This window comes from Pristis pectinata, chromosome 14, assembly GCF_009764475.1.
Source record: "Pristis pectinata isolate sPriPec2 chromosome 14, sPriPec2.1.pri, whole genome shotgun sequence".
Classification (NCBI taxonomy): Eukaryota; Metazoa; Chordata; class Chondrichthyes; order Rhinopristiformes; family Pristidae; genus Pristis; species Pristis pectinata.
In genome coordinates, this window is record NC_067418.1 from 8,583,478 (window position 1) to 8,603,362 (window position 19,885).

General features: G+C 39.8%; 1 protein-coding gene across 2 annotated transcripts in view; it reads left to right on the forward strand.

Moving 5' to 3' along the window:
- The window catches only part of LOC127577907 (chromatin remodeling regulator CECR2-like), a 75,065-nt gene that overhangs the window by 8,571 nt on the left and 46,609 nt on the right, over positions 1-19,885 (forward strand). For both annotated transcript variants that reach the window (XM_052029556.1, XM_052029557.1), the window contains exon 2: positions 16,119-16,213. In XM_052029556.1, coding sequence (XP_051885516.1) covers positions 16,119-16,213 — 95 coding nt within the window. The remainder of the gene's footprint in view (positions 1-16,118; positions 16,214-19,885) is intronic.

Consider the following 19,885-nt stretch of genomic DNA (forward strand, 5'->3'; position numbering starts at 1 on the left):
ACCCCCAGATTCCTCTGCTCCTCTACACTGCCCAGAATCCTGCCATTTACCTTGTATTCCGCCTTGGAGTTTTTCCTTCCAAAGTGTACCACTTCACACTTCTCTGGATTGAACTCCATCTGCCACTTGTCAGCCCAGCTCTGCATCCTATCAATATCCTTCTGTAAGCTTTGACAGCCCTCCACACTATACACAACACCACCGATCTTTGTGTCATCTGCAAACTTGTTAACCCACCCTTCCACCTCCTCATCTAAGTCATTAATAAATATCACAAAAAGTAGAGGTCCCAGAACCGATCCTTGGGGGACACTACTAGTCACAGCCCTCCAATCTGAATGCACTCCCTCCACCACAACCCTCTGCTTTCTACAGGCAAGCCAATTCTGAATCCACACGGCCGAGCTTCCCTGGATCCCTTGGCCTCTGACCTTCTGAAGAAGCCTACCATGCGGAACCTTGTCAGACGCCTTACTAAGATCCATGTAGACCACATCTACTGCACTACCCTCATCAATCTTCCTGGTCACCTCCTCATACAACCCTATCAGGCTTGTGAGGCAAGATCTTCCCTTCACAAATCCATGCTGGCTGTCCCTAATCAGTCCATGATTCTCTAAATGATCATACATCCTATCTCTTAGAATCCTTTCTAGCAGCTTACCCACCACAGACGTAAGGCTCACTGGTCTGTAATTCCCTGACCAGTTGAGTGGGTTATATCTTGAATTAAGGGATTGCATCAGATGCCTAATCCTATTTAGATTTTTGGAGACATTCCAACATTATCAAATTTTAAGTAATAAATATATATATTAATTGCATCATAGAAAATGTGACACAGGAGACCATTTTGTTCTTTCATATTGTTGAGATGGTGCTATCCATGCCTAATCCCTCCTTCCAATAATTGGTCCATATTGCAGGTCACAGTTTGTTAAATACATATCCTCGTTTCGGCCTCTACCACCCCTTTTGGCAGAGAAATCCAGGCTCCTGACCACCTTTATTACCACCTCACAGTTTATATGGTGGAGTCCTGCATGCTATGCAAATACTTAATGTTAATCCTGCCCTTAATAGCACAGGTGTATGTTGTGGCGCAGTTGTCATTGCTCATCACTTTCAAGGAATACATTGAACACCAAATTTCGTTGTACTGGGATTGGTTAAACACAATTCAGAAAATTGTCAAATTTGCCCAGCTTCCTGCAGGGTTTCTTACATTGGTGCTTCACCAAAAGACTTAACAGCCCAATACAGAGGACTACAGATTGCTGTTCTTACCTGCTAGATACCCATGAAAGCTTGTTAGTTTAAGAGTAAAGAAATTTTTATCAACATGGTAAGTGGGCCCATTGCTACTCATTTTGAAATGGCTGACTTTGTCTTGTCTCAGAAACTTAAGTGAACTTGGGCCAAGTTAATATTTGGTAAAGGTACTGAGGGCTTTACCAAACAGGATTTAAAAATAATACTTTCCTTTTTATCCCTCTAATCTTTTCTATCTATGATTCTATACTGAATTAAATACTCTGCATCATTTGCAGTTTCAAGTCAGCAACTCTGGAAAGCTTCTTCAGATCCCCTGTAGAAAGTTCTGCATTCTATTGATTGCCCATTAGCAATGTTACCATTGCAAAGGATACTTGGTCTGTGGTAGCTATAAGCATAATAAGTGGTTCTGCATGGGAAATCTCGGTCATGTGGTCACCTGCACCTAACCCATTTCAAGATCTGGTACTACAATAGGATTAAGACTAAATCAAACTCCTAATTACCAGTAGTTTTACTCAGCACAGTAAAATTCTGTTAATCTGGTATGCTCAGGATTTTGGTTCTGGATCGACAGATGCTTCAGATAATTGGATGTTATTCTAATTAATGTGCCAATATTCTGTTAAATTTATTTCTGTAGATGTAAACATAGTACAGTAGTATAATATTCCGGTGAGTTTCAAGGGAGCGTGGAAACGGACTGAGCGAAATACCAGGCCATCGGGATTTCTGAGCAAACAAGGTGGATTATCAGAGTTTTGCAGCAATATGAAATAATTTTGATATTTATGGATTTTTTCAGTTAACTTCCAGTGCTGGATAACTTGTAATTTGAATTCTTGAATACTTTGTCAAAGGCGCTGTAAAATCAGACATTATCTGATCCTTATTCCTTTGTGTCTAGATACCTGCAAGTTAAACATGCATTCAATAAAATCTGTTGCGTTTGGAATTTGAATACTCAACCCATGGATTACAAATTTAATACTATTAGCACCATGTTCCAAATAGAGAATACCTTAAAGCATGTGGTTATTTCCATTCCCTTTGTAACAATAACATGCTATCCAAATGCCGTTGAGATAAGCAGGCATATTTGTTTTGCACCTGACTTGCAAAACAAAGATGAAGCTGATATTATTGGTTTTTTTTACACTTCCACCCTCCCCCCAAAAAAATTCTTGGGAGTGGCTTGGTATTCTCCACTTCTATTTTGAATAGAAAAACTTATAAAGCAAGTTAAAATGCTGCTGCTTTGTTGAAATCTTGTCAGCATAGAGTTTACACTTTCAAATTTTCTACAAACAACTTGAATGTGAATTTTTATATTTGTAGCATTTAGGTAATTACAACCATTGAGATTTTAGCTGAATTAAGTAAAATCTTCATAGTGTTCATTGGATGGAAGGTCTATAGTTTTTCTTCAGATGTATGTTGCTTAGTGGAGAGCAATGGTCATTGGGGGAGGAAAAATCACAAATGATAGTGGAATTATTTAAATCTTGAATGCTGCAGTCGCAAGAACCAATGATCTATTCTTTTAATGGTTTGTCCTTGGAGATGGTGTGAAGAATATTTGACCAGATCGATAAATGAGTTATGTGGAGAACTAAAGAAACTAGATTTGTTCACATTTGAGCAGATAAAGTCTTGAGATTTAATAGAACTGCTGAATGTTAAGAGAGAATTGAAAGTGTGTCTAATGCAGAATCTTGCACAACCTTGTCTCAAGAGGAAATTGCTGTGGGGGTTGGTGGTGATGTGTTGACTGATGACTGGTGAAAGGTATACTTGTTCAAACCCTTAAATGCTAAGATAAAGTACAATTACTCAAATGTGTAGCAAGTTACTCGTCAAGACAAGGTGATTAGCCTCAGACTTGTTGTACTCTGTTTTTTCTGAATCCCAGACTTTTGGGGGGGTGGGGGGGGGCTTCCTCTTCTGAGTGTTTGTCCAAGGTTCTTGTGCTGCTCTTGGGTTCAGTAAGCAGTTAAATCCTGTTTCCAGGATCCATCTCCCTCCTGTTCCTTCTCTCCAATGAGGTGATACCACATGGATATTTCAGTCGAAATCTGACCCATGGAATCACCTGCATTTTCCACAATTGTAAAGTATTGTAGTTATCAGTACAGGGGAGTGTGAAATTGATTGCTCTTGACAGTTGATACAGTGACCTTATTCCCCACCTGGGTCTTGTGACCAAGTGTCATCACTTGGGTATTTTGCTCTTAACCTAGGTCTCTCTCTTCTACTCCCATAACAGCAGGCAGAAGAGCTGACTATTAAGGCCCCAAGACACCTTTGGAGGTGGACCCATGTCTCTTACCTCACCACAACCAGGTGGCCACTATCTTGCCTCTAATATATTTGCCTCTCAATGTTGAGTCTTGGTAAAGCAAGCTAAATTCTCAATTTATGGCTTCCGCTTACTGAAGCAAAGAGAACAGTACATCGGGTAATCATCCCTTATCTCATCCCAGTCTGGCTTCAGCCTGCATTTGTTTATTTCAGAATCTTAATTGCCACCGATAGCTTCTCAAAGCCATTCCTAATTCAGAATGCTGTGATTAATCAATACTGGAGCTTCATTCTTTCAATTAAGTAATTATGTGATTAATCAATACTGGAGCTTCATTCCTTCAATTAAGTAATTATCAAATTTTCTTAGTATTCTCAGAACTTCATAGACCATTAACTATGTATGGCAATCTTCTTGTCTGTTCCGGCAGCAGATATGGAGGGGGAAACCAAGTTATTGTTTTAAGTTGACAATGTTTCATCAGAACTGGTTTCAATGATGGTTTTCAAAGGGAAACTATCTATTTCAAGAAGAAAACATTGAGGTGCCATGGGGTAACTGGATAACTTGCAAAGAACCAGCACCATGAGGATGATTTCCTTCTGCTCTAAGGTTCTAAGAGTTTAAAATGGGCATTGGAGATAGTAGTTTATGGGACTTTAATAGTTGAATGGCATTTGGCATTAATAACCTTGAACTGTTACCTGGCTTACTCAATAAGATAGTGTCAGCTGATTGAGTAGACTCTAGAGTCAAAACTTATCTCACCATAAAAGACTAGCCCTGGAATCAATTAAATGTAAACATTCAATTTTTTTAGATAGCATCCACTATAAATTTCCAATCTATTTGGGGTCTGCATATCTAAATAGTTGTCTCTGATGTGCCCACACCTGTGTTTAGTTAGATTTGTAAGTTTAACATTTTAGTTTTGAGTGTGGAGAGATATCAGCAGGATTTAATTTGAATTGACTCATTACAATGCCATTTTTGTCATGTGTTATAGGGGAAGTGCTGATGTGTACACACTTGTATGATGCAAGTTCATGAGTAAGAGTTTGATGACAGCAGTATTCTCCATGGGACTTTTATTGACCAAAAGCCACAAATGGTATGAGATGATACTGTTGTTGCTATGCTTTTTCAGTGAAATGGCCAAGACAAATTTTCATTAATTATAGATAAATCACCAGTTACTTTACTCATTCATGGGATACAAGTGTAGTTGTAAGGCCAGCATTTTATTGTTTATCCTCACTTTGAGAAGGTGATGGTAAGCTGTTGTATTTAGCCATGATATTGGTCTGAGATAGTGACGCGAGTAGCTCAGTGCCATAGATCTGATGTCAAGTAGGTCTGACTGGGGTGAATACAGCAGATTTCCTTCAAAAAGATATTTGTAAATCAGGTGCACTTTTGCAATAATGCAAATTTCATTATTGACTCCAGCTTGTTTTACTCCAGATGTATTTAATAAACTGAATTTGGATTCCCCATCTTTATGGTGGTATTTGAAATGTCTCCAGATCACTAGTCTTGGACATTGGATTACTAGTCGAGTCAGATAAATTGTGCAGCTATTGATTTTTCTTCATAGGAGTTATTTTCAGCTGCAAAACACTAAGGTTAAGGTGGCTTCATTACAGATCTGTTATTAATAGTTCCAGATTAAATTGCATCTATGCCTTGCCAGTTTATGAAGAAAAGTAATTCTGATTTTATGATTTATACCCTAATCAATTACTGGACAATCAATTGAGATGAGTGTAAATTTCTGACAAGTGCAGGAGCATTGGTGGATTTCAATTGACCAAATAGTAACAGGGATACAGTACAGAGGGCCAGAATTTCTATATTGCTTTCAAGGGAACCTGTTTAGCCATTATACATGGAACAGTACAGCACAGAACAGGCCCTTCGCCCCACAATGTTGTGCTGCCATAGCAAAGCCAATAAAGGGAACATTCTGGATATAGTTTGGGGAAATAAAGCTGAGGTGGAAGGAGAGATGTGTAGTGATCATAATTCAGTTGGGTTTAGACTAGTTAGGGAAAAGATAAAATAAGAATAAAGGTTCAAAGTTGGGATAAGGACCAATGTACAAAACTCAAATGATTTAGCAAAAATACACTGGGAATAGCTGCTGCTTGAAGATAAATCAGTTACAGAACATGGAAGGCAATGAAGGGGATTTGAGGAGCTTGGGAAAACCTGTCATACAAAGGTGGGATTGTCAAATCCAGAGCTGCCTGAATGATAAGGTGCAGAGGTGATAAGTTGAGGCATAAAGCTTGTGTGAGATGGAGAGTTATATATAACAAATCTGAGAAGAGCAGTTGTCAGGCTAAGGAAATCAATGTGGGTTTGGAAAAAATATTGGCAAGTATCAAAAAAAAATCCAAGATGCTTAAGAGAATAACAAAGTAATGAGTAAGTATATTAGGGGCCAAAAACAATGGTGAGGTTGTGGATAAGTTTTCATGATGAATGTTCTGCAGCCCTCTTAACAAAAGGGGGAAATATTGCTGATACTGGAGTCGGGATGAGGACGACTTAGAGAAAAATGTTAATGGCTGTAGGATCTTTGAAGGTGGATACATCAGTTCTAGATGAACCGTGGCTAAGAGCTGGGGAGATGGATTGTGGACACTCTGACTCAATCTTCCCTTTCCACTAGAAGATTGGAGGGCTGCTGTTGTGCCATGGTTTAGAGGGAGGAGGGGATAAATCAAGTAGTCAGGCCAGTTAGTCGTACTTCAGTAAATTATTGGAATTGATTGAGGAACAGTATAAACTATTTTGAAAAGCAAGATTAATCAAGGACAGTCGGAGTTGTATAAAATTATTAGTACCGTAGATGGAGTAAGTAGGAAGGACAGAGGTGTCAAAAAGCTGGGGTGTAGATTGAAAATAATTGGTAAAATGATGGGATGGGAGATGAAGGAAAATGTTTCTGCCTGGAGGATGGTAGGAGTCTGGAACTTGCTGTCAGAAAAAGATAATTGACACAGAAGCCTTCATCACATTTTTAAAAAAAGTACTTTGATATGTATTGGAAGAGCTGAGTCCTGCAGGATTATAGACCTAATGCATGAAAGTAAGATCTTGCAGGGTAACTTTCTCAAAAGGTATCCGCGTGGTCAGCTGAAGGGTCCTTCTATTGTCAGTTTTGGGATTTCTGGAGAGACTTCTGCATAAGTATAAGAAGTTGCACATTATTGCACTCTTGACTCACCAGTTAATTCCATCATTCTCATAATTTTTTTAAAAAAAATTAATTCAAAGACTCAGTACTCCTAAGAATGGAGTTTCCAGATCAAACTGATATCTTTAGTAGATGGAATATTTCATAATTCTAGTTACTTAGTGCATCTGGTTCATGTGGAATGTGCATTGACTAAAAATATCAGTGAATTAAACAATGGTATAGTGATGTGTTTTTGTTATTTGAAATCTCAGCAACAACTTTAACTTGAAGAAAATCGCAATCCAAGAATTCCTTTTCGGTTTAGTTGCTTTGAGTTAGGAGTGACTGTAGCTTGATCTTATCAAATGACTATTCAGTGACGGAGCTCCCCCCCCCACTGTTACTATTATGAGAAATGGTTAAATTTAGTTCAGATGTAGATTTTGTGGTGTCAAAGGGGCTGTTTGTGCCAACTTGGAACATTTGACCATTATGCCTTGGCAAGATTTTTTTTCAGTTACCTGGCAACATGGATTCTAACAGATGGTGTGACTTGCATCAGTCAGTTGGTACCTTTCACATCCCATTTGGTATAGAAGGTGGCTGTGACCTTCTTTAGTTTTTTAAATAGTGATCGTAAATAAAACTTGTCCCTTAAAATATTTACTCAAAACTTAAAAGCTGAACGCATTGGGTAGCCACTGAAATAAGTTTACTGACAAATGCAAATTTTAAATATATAAACAAAATCAAACTGGGATTCTATTTGGGGCATCAGAGGAAAGGAAAGAACTTTAGCCCGGAAACTAAGTCTTTCAGTATTATTCATAGAGGGATACACCACAGACTTGACAAGTAAATGCAGAGTAAGAGACAGCAGTATATTTATCAAGTTGACGAAAGCAATTTTTATTTTTTCATTTTATTTTCTAGTAGATTATGCCTTGTATTGTTTAAGCCTCTTGCAGGCAACTCTATTGTTGTCCAAGGTCTCGGTGAGAAACACTATCCTTTCCCCACCTCCTAAATTTAGTGGATTTTCATACAAACAATTTTAAAGTTGCAGGAGTCGCTTGTTCTAGTGGCAACACTGATGCTCTTGGTGTTAATATAAATATTTCATGCATGGTGCTATGTTGTAAATGAGAATATGATTTGTTTCTTTGGTCTGTTAAGCACATTTTTTGCTTTTGAAAGAAACAAGCTGAATTGATGGCCTGACGCCCTTTCTGTTGCTAAATACAAACGTACTTCAAAATGTAGTTGTGAAGCTTATAGTTTGAATTTCTTCCATATTCCTATAGCACTGAAGTAATTGGATGAGCTGTATCAATTTCTACAGGTATAACATCATTGGTCCGAATGCCGTAGTATCAATAACATGTTCATGGGACAAGAGAATCCAGCAGATCATTGGAATTGGATTACATGCCTTGTAGAAAAATTAATTTATGTAGTGTTGATGTTCTCTATTTCTCTACTGTAATAATATGATTAAGGCAGCTGAGGTAGCAAAATCTTCGACAGCTGTATCGTAGGAGTTGATTTGTATTTAATTGAGCATATTATTGCTCAAAAATGTTGACTTTTCATAATGCTGTTAAGTTACAGATCTGACTGGTTCTTGCAAGTGATGTCAATGCTGTTAGTGGTTTGAGTATGTGTTCAAGATTGTGTGTAGAATTATGTGCATTTTTGCCCACCAGTTTCTCATTTACATCAATGACGTGGATTCTGAAATTGACTTAAAATAGCCAAATTTATGGATGACACCAACGTTGGAAACCGTGAAAATAGAGATGGATCTGATCATTTACATGGAACTTTCAGTTGCTCATTCATCACAGCCTACACAGTGGTAGCTAAATGACCAATGCTCTCATATCTGAGTATAGTTTTCTCGTAGCCTAGGTTGTCATGATGAGCAGAAAATATATTTATTATATTTACATCACTTAGTAAAAGCCAAATTCTCTAGTCTGATTTCTGATATTAATCATTTAATTTATTATCTTACAATAACTGCTCAAAACATTTACTGTCCTCGTGCTTTGTACCACATGTTGCTTCCCATTCCACCACCTCATCTCCTATAGCATACCCTTCCTATTTCCTTTCTCTCATGTCTGCTTTCCTTATGGAAAATATCAAAATTATTTTGCCTCAGTCATTTCCAGTGGCTGCAAATTACACATTCTAACTCACTTCCCAGTTACTGCAATTATGTAGGGCTTTGTTGAAACACAACTCGAGTATTGTGTACAATTTTTGTTTCCTTAGGGCATTCTTGCCTTGGAGGAAGTGCAGTAAAGATTCACCTGGAGAAATTTGGCTCGTATAAACAGATATACAGCCTATTCCTATGTTATACACTTGTGTTTCTTTTAGAAATATAAAGTATAGCATAGGAGCAGACCCTTCGGCCCACCATATTTGCACTGACCATGATGCCAAATTAAACTAATCCCATCTGCCTATTCGTGGATCATATTCTTGTCTTCCCTGTCTGTTCATGTGTCTGTCTAAATGCCTTTTAAATGTTGCTGTCATATCTGCTTCCAACACTTACCCTGGCAGTGTGTTCCAAGCCCCCACCACTCCGTTTTCTTAAAAGAAAAACTTGCCTCGTAAATTTCCCCTTCTCGCAATTCCCCCTATCGACCTTCAATCTCTGCCCTCTGGTATTTGATATTTCCACCCTGAGAGAGACTGGCTGTCTACCCTGTCTTTGTCTTTCATAATACATTTCATAATACTTTGTCTTTCAGATACATTAGGGACACTTAAGAGACTCTTAGATAGACGCATGAATGATAGAAAAATAGGGGGCTATGTGGGAGGGAAGGCTTAGGTAGATCTTAAAGCAGGATAAAATATCAGCACAATATTGTGGGCTGAAGGGCCTGTACTGTGCTGAAGTGTTCTATGTTCTATAACCTTGTATGCTTCTATCAGGTTGCCCCTCAGTCTCCAACACTCGAAAGAAATCCGAATTTCTCTGACCTCTCATTTACAGCTCTCATGAGGAGAAATTAGAGGTTGGGCCTCTTCTAAAGAACAGTCTAGAAGAATGAGAGGAGACCTCATTGAAATGTACTGAATTCTGAGAGGGCTTAATGTTAGATGCAGAAATGGTATTTCCTCTGGGAAGTCCAGAACTAAGGGTTAAAGTCTTGAGGTAAGTAGTAGGTCATTTAGGATTGAAATGCTTAGAAATTTCTTCTGTGGTGATTTAGTCATTGAGTTCATTCAAAACTGGTACAGATTTCTGTACATAAGAGGAATCGAGGGATGTGGCGATAAGGCAATAAGAAAAATGTGTTGAGGTAGATCAGCCATGATACTAAATAGCGAAGGTGGTTTGAGGGCCAAATTTCCTTATGAAGCAGATAAAGATGGTTGGATCTCAGATATGGCAATGAGGTACTCCTACAACATTTTCCTGGGAGTGAGATTGTTGGAATCAAATATCCACAGTGGTCTATCATTATGTCAAATATGCCACCAGCCACTGGAGAGTTTTCCCCTTGATTTCCATTGACCAGTTTTACTATGGCTTCTTTACACCACACTGCCTTGATGCAGAGGATAGTCATGTGTGTTTTCCCTCTTGTACATATTTGGATCTTGGCTCCATTGAGTTTTGGAGCTGAGGAGGTTCAGGCAGTATCCAAATCTAGACATCAGTGAGCAGGTTATTTGTGAGTAAGAGCTGCTTGTTGTTCTATAATTTGATCAGTGCTGACATTTATAGTGCGAAGATTATCCCTAAATACAAAAATAGTTGAGAGTCAACTTCATTGTTGGATGTGGAGTTGGATATTGAGCAATATGGAGAAAAATGGCAGATTTCCTTCTCCAAAGGATGTTAGTGGACCAGAGGGGTTTTCACAGCAAATTAATAATTTTGTGGTTTGTTGCTGTGCCCTTTGCTTGTGATGACTTTCATCTGTATCAGTGATTTGGATATGAATGTACAAGGCCTGGTTAGTAAGTTTGCAGATGGCACTAAAGTAGGTGCTGTAGTGGGCAGTGAAGAAGGTTATCAAAAATTACAGGGGATCTTGATCAGCTGAGGAATGGCAAATGGACTTTAATTTAGATAAGTGAGGTGTTGCATTTTGGAAAGTCAAATCAAAGTAGGACTTTCACAGTGAATGGGTAGGGCCCTGGGGAGTGTTGTAAATGGGGACCTTGGAGTACATGTTTCCCTCAAAGTGGAGTCACAGGTAGACAGGGTGATGAAGGCTTTTGGTATGCTGGTCTTCATCATTTCAGGGTATGGAGTGTAAAAGTTGAGAGGTCATGATGTGGTTGCACAGGACGCTGGTGAGGCTGCACTTGGAGTATTGTGTTCAGTTTTGGTTGCCCTGCTATAGGAAAGATGCTATTAAACTGAAAAGAGTGCAGAAAAGATTTACAAGGATGTTGCCAGGACTTGAGGGACTGAGCTATAGGGAGGTTGCACAGATGAGGACTGTATTCTTTTGAGCACAAGAGACAGAGCTGACCTTAGAGGTGTATATAATCATGGGGGGCATAGATGGGGTGAATGCATACACTCTTTATCCCAGGGTTGGGGAATCCAGAGCTAGAAGGCATAGGTTTAAGGTGAGTGGGGAAAGATTTAATAGAAACTTGAGGGGTAACTTCTTTACACAAAACGTGATGTGTATGTGGAATGAGGTGCTAGAGGAAGTGGTTGAGGCAGGTACAATAACTTTTTTTAAAAAAAACTGTTGGATAGTAATCTCAGGATTACTACCTGTGCCACGTGTCAATGATAGGAAGAATAGAAAGCTCTGACAGATGAATGCGTGGCTGAGTGACTGGTGCAGGGGGCAGGGCTTCAGATTTTTGGATAATTGGGACCTTTTTTGGGGGAGGCATGACCTATTCGCTAAGGATGGGTTGCACCTAAACTCCAAAGGTTCCAGTATCTTGGCGGGAATGTTTAATTTAGTTGTAGGGGAGGGTTTAAACTGATCTGGCAGGGGGATGGAAACCAGGATGTTAGGTTACAAGATGCTAAGATAAGGGAGGAAGTTTATAGAAACAAGTCCAATGAGGATGGCAAGAAGGACAGGCAGGTGAGAAGTCAGGATAATTTGCTGAATAATAGAAGTACAACAAGTCAGGATGTTAGGATACAGAATGTTAGGATAGGGGATGAGGTATATAGGAACATGTCTAAGGTAGTATGTAGTGAAGATGGTAAGAAGGATAGACAGGTGGAAAGCCAGAATAATCTGCTGAACAATAGAAGTACAACAAAATTAATAGCAGATACCGGACTAAACGTACTATATTTAAATGCACGTAGCATTAGGAATAAAGTAGATGACCTAGTGGCACAACTACAGGTTAATAAATATGACATTGTGGCAATCACCGAGTCATGGCTTCATGATGGATGTGATTGGGAACTGAATGTCCAGGGGTACACAGTGTATAGGAAGGATAGGCGGGTAGGCAGAGGGGGAGGTGTGGCCATGATGGTTAGTAGTGATATAAAATCGATAGAAAGGAAGGATATTGGGTCAGAGGAGGTGGAATCCTTGTGGGTGGAGCTAAGAAATAGCAAGGGTAAAAAGACAATAGTAGCAGTCATATATAGGCCCCCTAATAGCAGTCAGCAAGTGGACGATGTTGCAGTTTGAGATAGAAAAAGCATGCCAGTGTGACAATATGAAGATAATTATGGGGGATTTTAACATGAAGGTGGACTGGGAAATCCAGAATGGCGGTAGTACTCAGGAGAGGGAGTTTGTGGAATGTCTAAGGGACGTTTTTCTAGAGCAACTTGTTGAAGAGCCCACCAGGGGATCGGCGGTTTTGGATTGGGTGCTGTGCAATGAACCGGAGGTGATTAGGGAACTAAAGGTAAAGGAACCACTGGGAACCAGTGATCACTATGATTGAGTTCAGTTTCAAGTTTGAGAAGGAGAAGCTGATAACTGGTGTATCAATATGTCAGTGGAACAAAGGAAATTACAATGGTATGAGAGAGGAGTTGGCCCTAATTGATTGGAAGAGTAAGCTGGCTGGAGGGACGGCAGAGGAGAAATGGAAGGAATTTCTACAGGAAATAAGGAAATTACAGGATAGATATATTCCAAGAAAAAAGAAGGTTTTGAATGGAAAAAAGGCACAAATGTGGATAACGAGAGAGGTGAAGGCTAAAATAAAAGCAAAAGGGGCGGAGTACAAAGAAGCAAAAATTAGTGGGAAAACAGAAGACTGGGAAGCTTTTAAAAACCTGCAGAGAGAAACGTAAGGAGGTCATTAGGAAAGAAAAGATGAATTATGAAAGGAAGTTGGCGGTTAACATTCGAAAGGATACTAAGAGTTTTTTTAAATACATAAGGTGTAAAAGAGAGACACGGGTTGATATAGGACCAATTGATAACGGTACAGGAGCTATTATAATGGATGATAGAGAGATGGCAGAGGAATTGAATGAATATTTTGCATCTGTCTTCACCGTGGAGGACATCAGCAATGTGCCGGTTAGTCAGGAGTCTCACAAAATGGAACTGAGTTCAGTTAAGATTACTAGGGAGAAGGTGCTAGGAAAACTAAATGGGCTAAAGACTGACAAGTCTCCCGGACCAGATGAGGTGCATCCCTGGGTTCTGAAGGAGTGGCTTTAGAGATGATAGAGGCATTGGTGATAATTTTCCAGAAATCGATAGATTCCGGCATGGTTCCGGAGGACTGGAGGGTCGCAAATGTAGTTCTGTTGTATAAGAAAGGTGGGAGGCAGCATAAAGGAAATTACGGACCTATTAGTCTGACGTCAGTGGTGGGAAAGTTATTGGAATCTATCCTCAAGGATGGGGTTACGGAATACCTAGAGGCGCAGGGCAAGATAGGTCCTAGCCAACATGGTTTTGTGAAGGGAAGATCCTGCCTGACCAACCTATTGGAGTTTTTTGAAGAAATCACAGGTAGGGTGGATAAGGGAGAGGCGGTAGATGTTGTGTATTTAGACTTTCAAAAGGCCTTTGATAAGGTGCCTCACAAGAGACTGATTAATAAGATGAGAGGTCATGGAATTACGGGTAGGATAACAGAATGGGTGGAGCATTGGCTGGTTGACAGGAAGCAAAGAGTGGAAATAAAAGGATCTCGTTCTGGTTGGTTACCGGTTACTAGTGGTGTGCCGCAGGGGTCAGTGTTGGGACCGCTCCTTTTTACCTTGTACATTAACGATTTGGATGATGGAATAAATGGTTTCGTGGCTAAGTTTGCGGATGACACCAAGATAGGGGGAGGAGTAGGGAGTATTGAAGAGATAGGAAGGTTGCAGAGGGACCTAGACAGTTTAGGAGAATGGGCAAGGAAATGGCAGATGAGATTCAATGTTGAGAAATGTGCAGTTGTACACTTTGGAAGCAGAAATAAGTGGGCAGATTATTATCTAGGAGGAGAGAAAATCCAAAGCACGGAAGTACAAAGGGACTTGGGGGTACTCGTGCAGGATACCTTAAAGGTTAACCACCAGGTCGGATCGGTGGTAAAGAAAGCGAATGCTATGTTGGCATTCATTTCGAGAGGTATAGTGTATAAAAGTAAGGAAGTGTTGTTGAGGCTCTACGGGGCACTAGTGAGGCCTCATTTGGAATATTGTGCACAGTTTTGGGCCCCACATCTTAGGAAGGATGTGTTGACGTTGGAGAGGGTTCAGAGGAGATTTACGAGGATGATTCCAGGAACGAAAGGGCTTGCGTATGAGGAGCGTTTGTCGGCTCTTGGACTGTACTCACTGGAGTACAGAAGAATGAGAGGGGACTTCATAGCAACATTTAAAATATTGATAGGAAAGGACAGAGTAAATGTGGCTAGGCTGTTTCCCTTGGTGGGTGAGTCCAGAACCAGAGGGCACAATCTTAGAATTAGAGGGTACAGTTTCAAAACAGAGATGAGGAAAAATTTCTTTAGCCAGAGGGTGGTGAATTTGTGGAACTCCTTGCCACGTACAGCAGTGGAGGCCAGATCAGTGGGGGCGTTCAAGGAGGAGATAGATATCCAAATAGTCAGGATATCAGGGGATATGGGGATAAGGCCGGAAATTGGAATTAGAATAGGTTTTTTTTTGTTCTTTTTTTCTTCTTTTTCTTTCCCCCATTCCCCATTTCTCATTTCTATTTTCCCTTTCCTTGGGGTGGACTCGATGGGCCGAGTGGCCTGCTTCTGCTCCCTTGTCTTGTGATCTTGTGATAGGTACACTGATAGGAAGGATTTAGGAGGTTATCGGCCAAATGCTGGCGATTGGGACTGGCTTGGGTGGGCATCTCAGTCGGCACGCACCAGTTGGGCCTGTTTTGACTCTTTCTTGCATTGTTCTCATCTGCTGTGGCGGGAATCAAGTTTGTGTCTCAATTAGTGGTCTAGAGCTGTAGCTGCTAGTCCACTATTGCAATCTCTCTGCTACTATCTATCACTTTGGGAGTGATATGGAACATGAATAGCTCCTAATCATGGATTTTTTTTTATAACAACAAAGGATGCCATTTGTCCCATTTAGTCAGCACTAGTTCTTTGTATAGCATTCCAGTTAGACCTATTTCTTGCTCTCATCCCATAGTCTTTCAAAAATGTTGTCCTTCATATATTTCCAATTCCCTTTTGAAAACCACAATTGAATCCACTTTCAAACTGTACATTTCAGGGTATAATTGCTTGCCTGTTAAAGTATCATCCTTCACATCATCCTGGATCTTTTGCGAATCTCTTCAAATCTGTCTCTTCTACTCATCGCCTGCAATGGGTATAGTTTTTCTCAGCTTATCCCGTCTAAACCCATATTATTTTGTATACCTCCTATCAAGTATCTTTTCAACCTTCTCGAGCAGAACAACATGTGATCCTCGTGTGTGTATATGTGTGTGTGTGTGTATATATTTTTTATATATGAAAATCCCTCATCCATGGAACTATTCTAGTGAACTGTCTTTGCGCACATTTGTACCTTAATTCTTCTTTAGACAGTGTTCACAGTAACAGTACGTAATACTGTTGTGGCCTATCCAGTGTTTTATGACAATCCAGCCTAACTTCCCTTTTGACAGATAGTAATATTTGAGATCCAATTTAGAGGTGCTGAATTCTGACTTTTGGAAAGGTGGGGGAGATGGGAGGAGTGTGGTTTTAGCTGATCTTGATTCTTCCTTTGCCTTCCCTTACCAGGCCTGTGGTAATGGGACAGCATCCAAATAGCAAGTAGAAGACTGCAATTTGCACTTAGACTATTTAATCTGTTAACTGAAATGTTTCAACTTTGAATAAAATTGACCTCTGAAGCTTAATAAAACCTATGTTAATTATTGATACTTTTTCATTAATTCCCAGGAGTTGGAAGATGCTTTGCTGGTTGATAACTGGGACTTCTTGGAGGACTTGGTTTCTAAACTTCTTCGAGGATGTTACCAACGCAAAGATATTAGGTGAGTTGTTAAGCCAATTCTCAGCAATAGTCACTATTGTAAGTACATTTTAAACTTGTTCATGTTGCATTTCATGTCAGGATAATTGAGATTATTCTGTTAGGTAGAGTTTAAAATGTCCGACTTGCAACGGGTCCCTGTCTATATGCAGTTAGCAACTTGTCTTCCTGAGATGTTGGTGGTCAGGCAGACAGGATTAAGTAAATGTTAGTTTTGTCGAACTTCAAAGGAACAATAATTTGGAAGTAAACTACAGTCTGTCATAACTGATGATGTTAGAAAAGCTTGTTCTCAAAAACTAAGTTTTCATTTGAAATTTCAAACTCAAGCTTTTCATTAACTGTCTTCACAGACACAGTGGTCACAGTGCAATAGGAGGCTCTCAGGTCCATAATATTCTTGCTGGCTCTCTGCCAGAGTAGGTCTCTATTCAGTCCACCAGCCCTTTGTCCATAGCTTGAAAAATTTACTCCACTATATTTATCAATTCCCTCTTGGAGGCCACACTTGAACTGCCTCTACTACATCTTCAGGTAATTCATTCCAGATTCTAACCATGTAGTGTAAAAAAAAATTCCCTATTGCTATTAATTCTCTTCCCCTTTGGTTTGCACTCATGACCTCTAATTCTTGACCCTTCCACCAAAGTGAACAATCTGCCACTATCAACTCTGTCAAGACCCCTCATTTATATACTTCTATCAAATTGTTAATGGAATTTCCCAATTCTGTTTGCGTTTGCTTACTGCAGTGAAAGTAAAGCATGTCCTTTTTTTTCATTATACTCTTTGAATACAGCAATTAGTTACAACTCTCCCATTAAAATGAAATTGAAGACTATGCATGATAACAGCAATAGCTTGTATTTGTATAGTCCTTCAATGTGGCATAATTCCCCAAAGAACTTGGGAGCACTATCAAATAAAAGTTGACACTGAGGAGATGCTGGGGCAGTTGACGAAATGCTTGGTTAGAGGTAGATTTAAGAAGCATCTTAGAGGAGAGAGTGGTTGTGGTAGGGAGAAAATTCCAGAAGTTCAGGCCTTCGTAGCTTAGCACAGTGATGGTAGATGAACTGTACCCAATAGGAGATGGACCACAGGCGGAGAACTTCAATTTTAGAGTGAGTGGAAAGTTGAACTGTTGGAGTAACTAAGCATGGAGGGTACAAAGCCACCATAATCATTTCAGTAGCAGGTGGAGTTAAGCAGTGCTCCTTAAATAACAGTAGGCAGTTTTACTAGAAGTACTGAGGTTGACCAAAACTCAAATCTGTATTGGCTATAAAATCAGGGATCCAGACAGTCCTAGGTGAAGCAACAATTCACTTGTTCCACTTTAGTGTGTTGTATTAGGTACTCCCAATGTGGTGGACTCTATATTGGGGAAACCACAAGCAGAGTGGGTGACTACTTTACAGAACACCTCCATTCAGTCGGCATGAGTAACGCTCATTTCCCAGTTGCCTATCATTTTAATTCTCCATCCCAGTCCCACTCCGATCTCTTCACAAGCTTTAAGGAAGAACACCTTATCTTCCATCTGGGCATGTTGTCATCTCCCTGACTTGATACTGATTTAGCAATGTTGCATAACAATTCTTTTTCCCCTCTTGCTCCACAGATGGGCTATGCCTTTCTGTTTGAATGTTTCTTTTTTTCTCTTATGTCTCCAACTGCTGTTTTTAAGGTAATTGTTACTTTGACAACTTCATTCTGCATCCTACCGTAGGGATTCTCTGTTCTGTCTACCCCTCTCCCTCTTCGATTGGGTTGGCAGTCAGAACCAAGTGTCTCCTTTGTTACGCCCTTGCCAGTCCAAGGACGTGAATGGACATCTCAGAATGCAGTGCTGCCGTGCTCTTCATCTGGGAGGCATTTTCTCAGATCCGCTGCATTGTGGGGAGCTGCAGTAGCCATTGCCAGTTCTTGCATCAGCTCCCAGTAATCTCTTGGCCTTTTACTCCACTTCCACGGTCCAGCGCTTTAACCCACAACCCCCTTAAACTCCTCCTACACAATTTTTCCAACATGAACCTCCCCTCTTCCCCCCCCCCCCCCCCCATCCTCATTTCCCATCCCTTTCTCTGATAGCCCCACTTCCTAAATCCTTTCAAGTCAAATTTTACTCTCTGCTGTTAAATAATGACGGTTGGTCACTTTGTCACTGCCGAGAAAGTGGCTTAATATGAGAAGAAAAACATCCAATCGGAACACGTCTCTGCTTATAACATGGGATGGTCATCTGTACTTGTTTTCTCTCTTCCATTTCTGGTGAACGGAATAGTTGGGTTAGACAGTTATTACTATTTAACAGAATAACTAATTCTAAACTCTACCATTAAGTGACGTAAATGAATTCATTGTAAACAAATAATATAATTATGGTAACATGAGATTTTCCTATGAAATCAAAGCGCAGTGCAGAAATTGCCTTATTGTATCTGATGTTCACCACCACTTTAAATAAGGTGGTGTCTGTTTTAATATGAATAAATTAATCTTTCTGCTATATGACTTGTACTATTTTGTGCAAATCTTATTAATGTATCTTTCCTGTTTCATGGCCAGCTTATTTTAAGACATCTTTCCTTTCTGCACTCTTAACCAAAAGGTGTGGTGTTTGCAAGGTGGAAAGTGAAAGCATAATGTTTGAGAGTGTGAGGCTTTTCACTTTGATAGGTGGAATAGAGAGAAATAGCATGGTTTTCCATGTGGTGAGAAACTAGTAAGCCTTGGTGTTCAGGGGATGTTAGTGTGAAGGTTACCAAAATAGAAAGTAAACATGAAGGTTATAGAAAACAATTAGAAGAGTGAATTGTATGTTTATTGGAAAGGGGTTGGATTAAACTGTTGAGATGACATCTGGAATACTGTGCTCAGTTTAGATCTCAAAAATATATTTGCCTTTGAGATATTCACTGGATTAGTTTTGAGAGTTTGAGTTTGTCCACTGTGGAGAAATATATGTATATAAAATTGGCCTACACTCCTTAGAGTTTAGAATAATCCAAAATGATTTCATCGAGACACGCACAATTCTCAGAGGGATTGGTAAAGTAAATACCAAGAGGCAGTTTCCTTTGGCTGGAGATTCTAGGACTAGTGTAGTAATCTCAGGAAAAGGTATTGGCTAATTAGAATTGAGTTGAGAAATTTCTTCGCACACAATTCAGAGGGCAGGGTTGTTGAATATATTCTAGGCTGATAACAATTGTTTTTACATGAAATGAAGATTGTGCTGATCTTGCACCTCATTCAATCTTGAATGTTGGAACAGATCTGAGGGGCTGTTCCTCTTATGTTATAGGTGTCAATTGTAGTATTGTGTCTCAAGTTTGTTTTCTACCATAGATGGGGAAAATGAGTTGTAGCTGAAACTGTTTAGTGAACAGATTGAATACTGTTCCATGCATTTTAACTCCTTTCCTCCCCTCCAATGTTGCACTGTGAGAGCTGAAAAACAATTCATCAATGCAACCCTAGTGTATGTTAAGTGACATGTCCTCTTTCTGTTCTTGATATTTCATCCCTCCTCTGGGAGAACAGCTGTTCCACAGAAGTCAGCTCATTGCCAGCTGCATATTTCTGGCTTAAGCTTGAGTCCCGCTCCCCCTGGTCACCTTCCACATCTTAATTCAATTTACTCTAAGACCCGAATAGTTGAGACCAA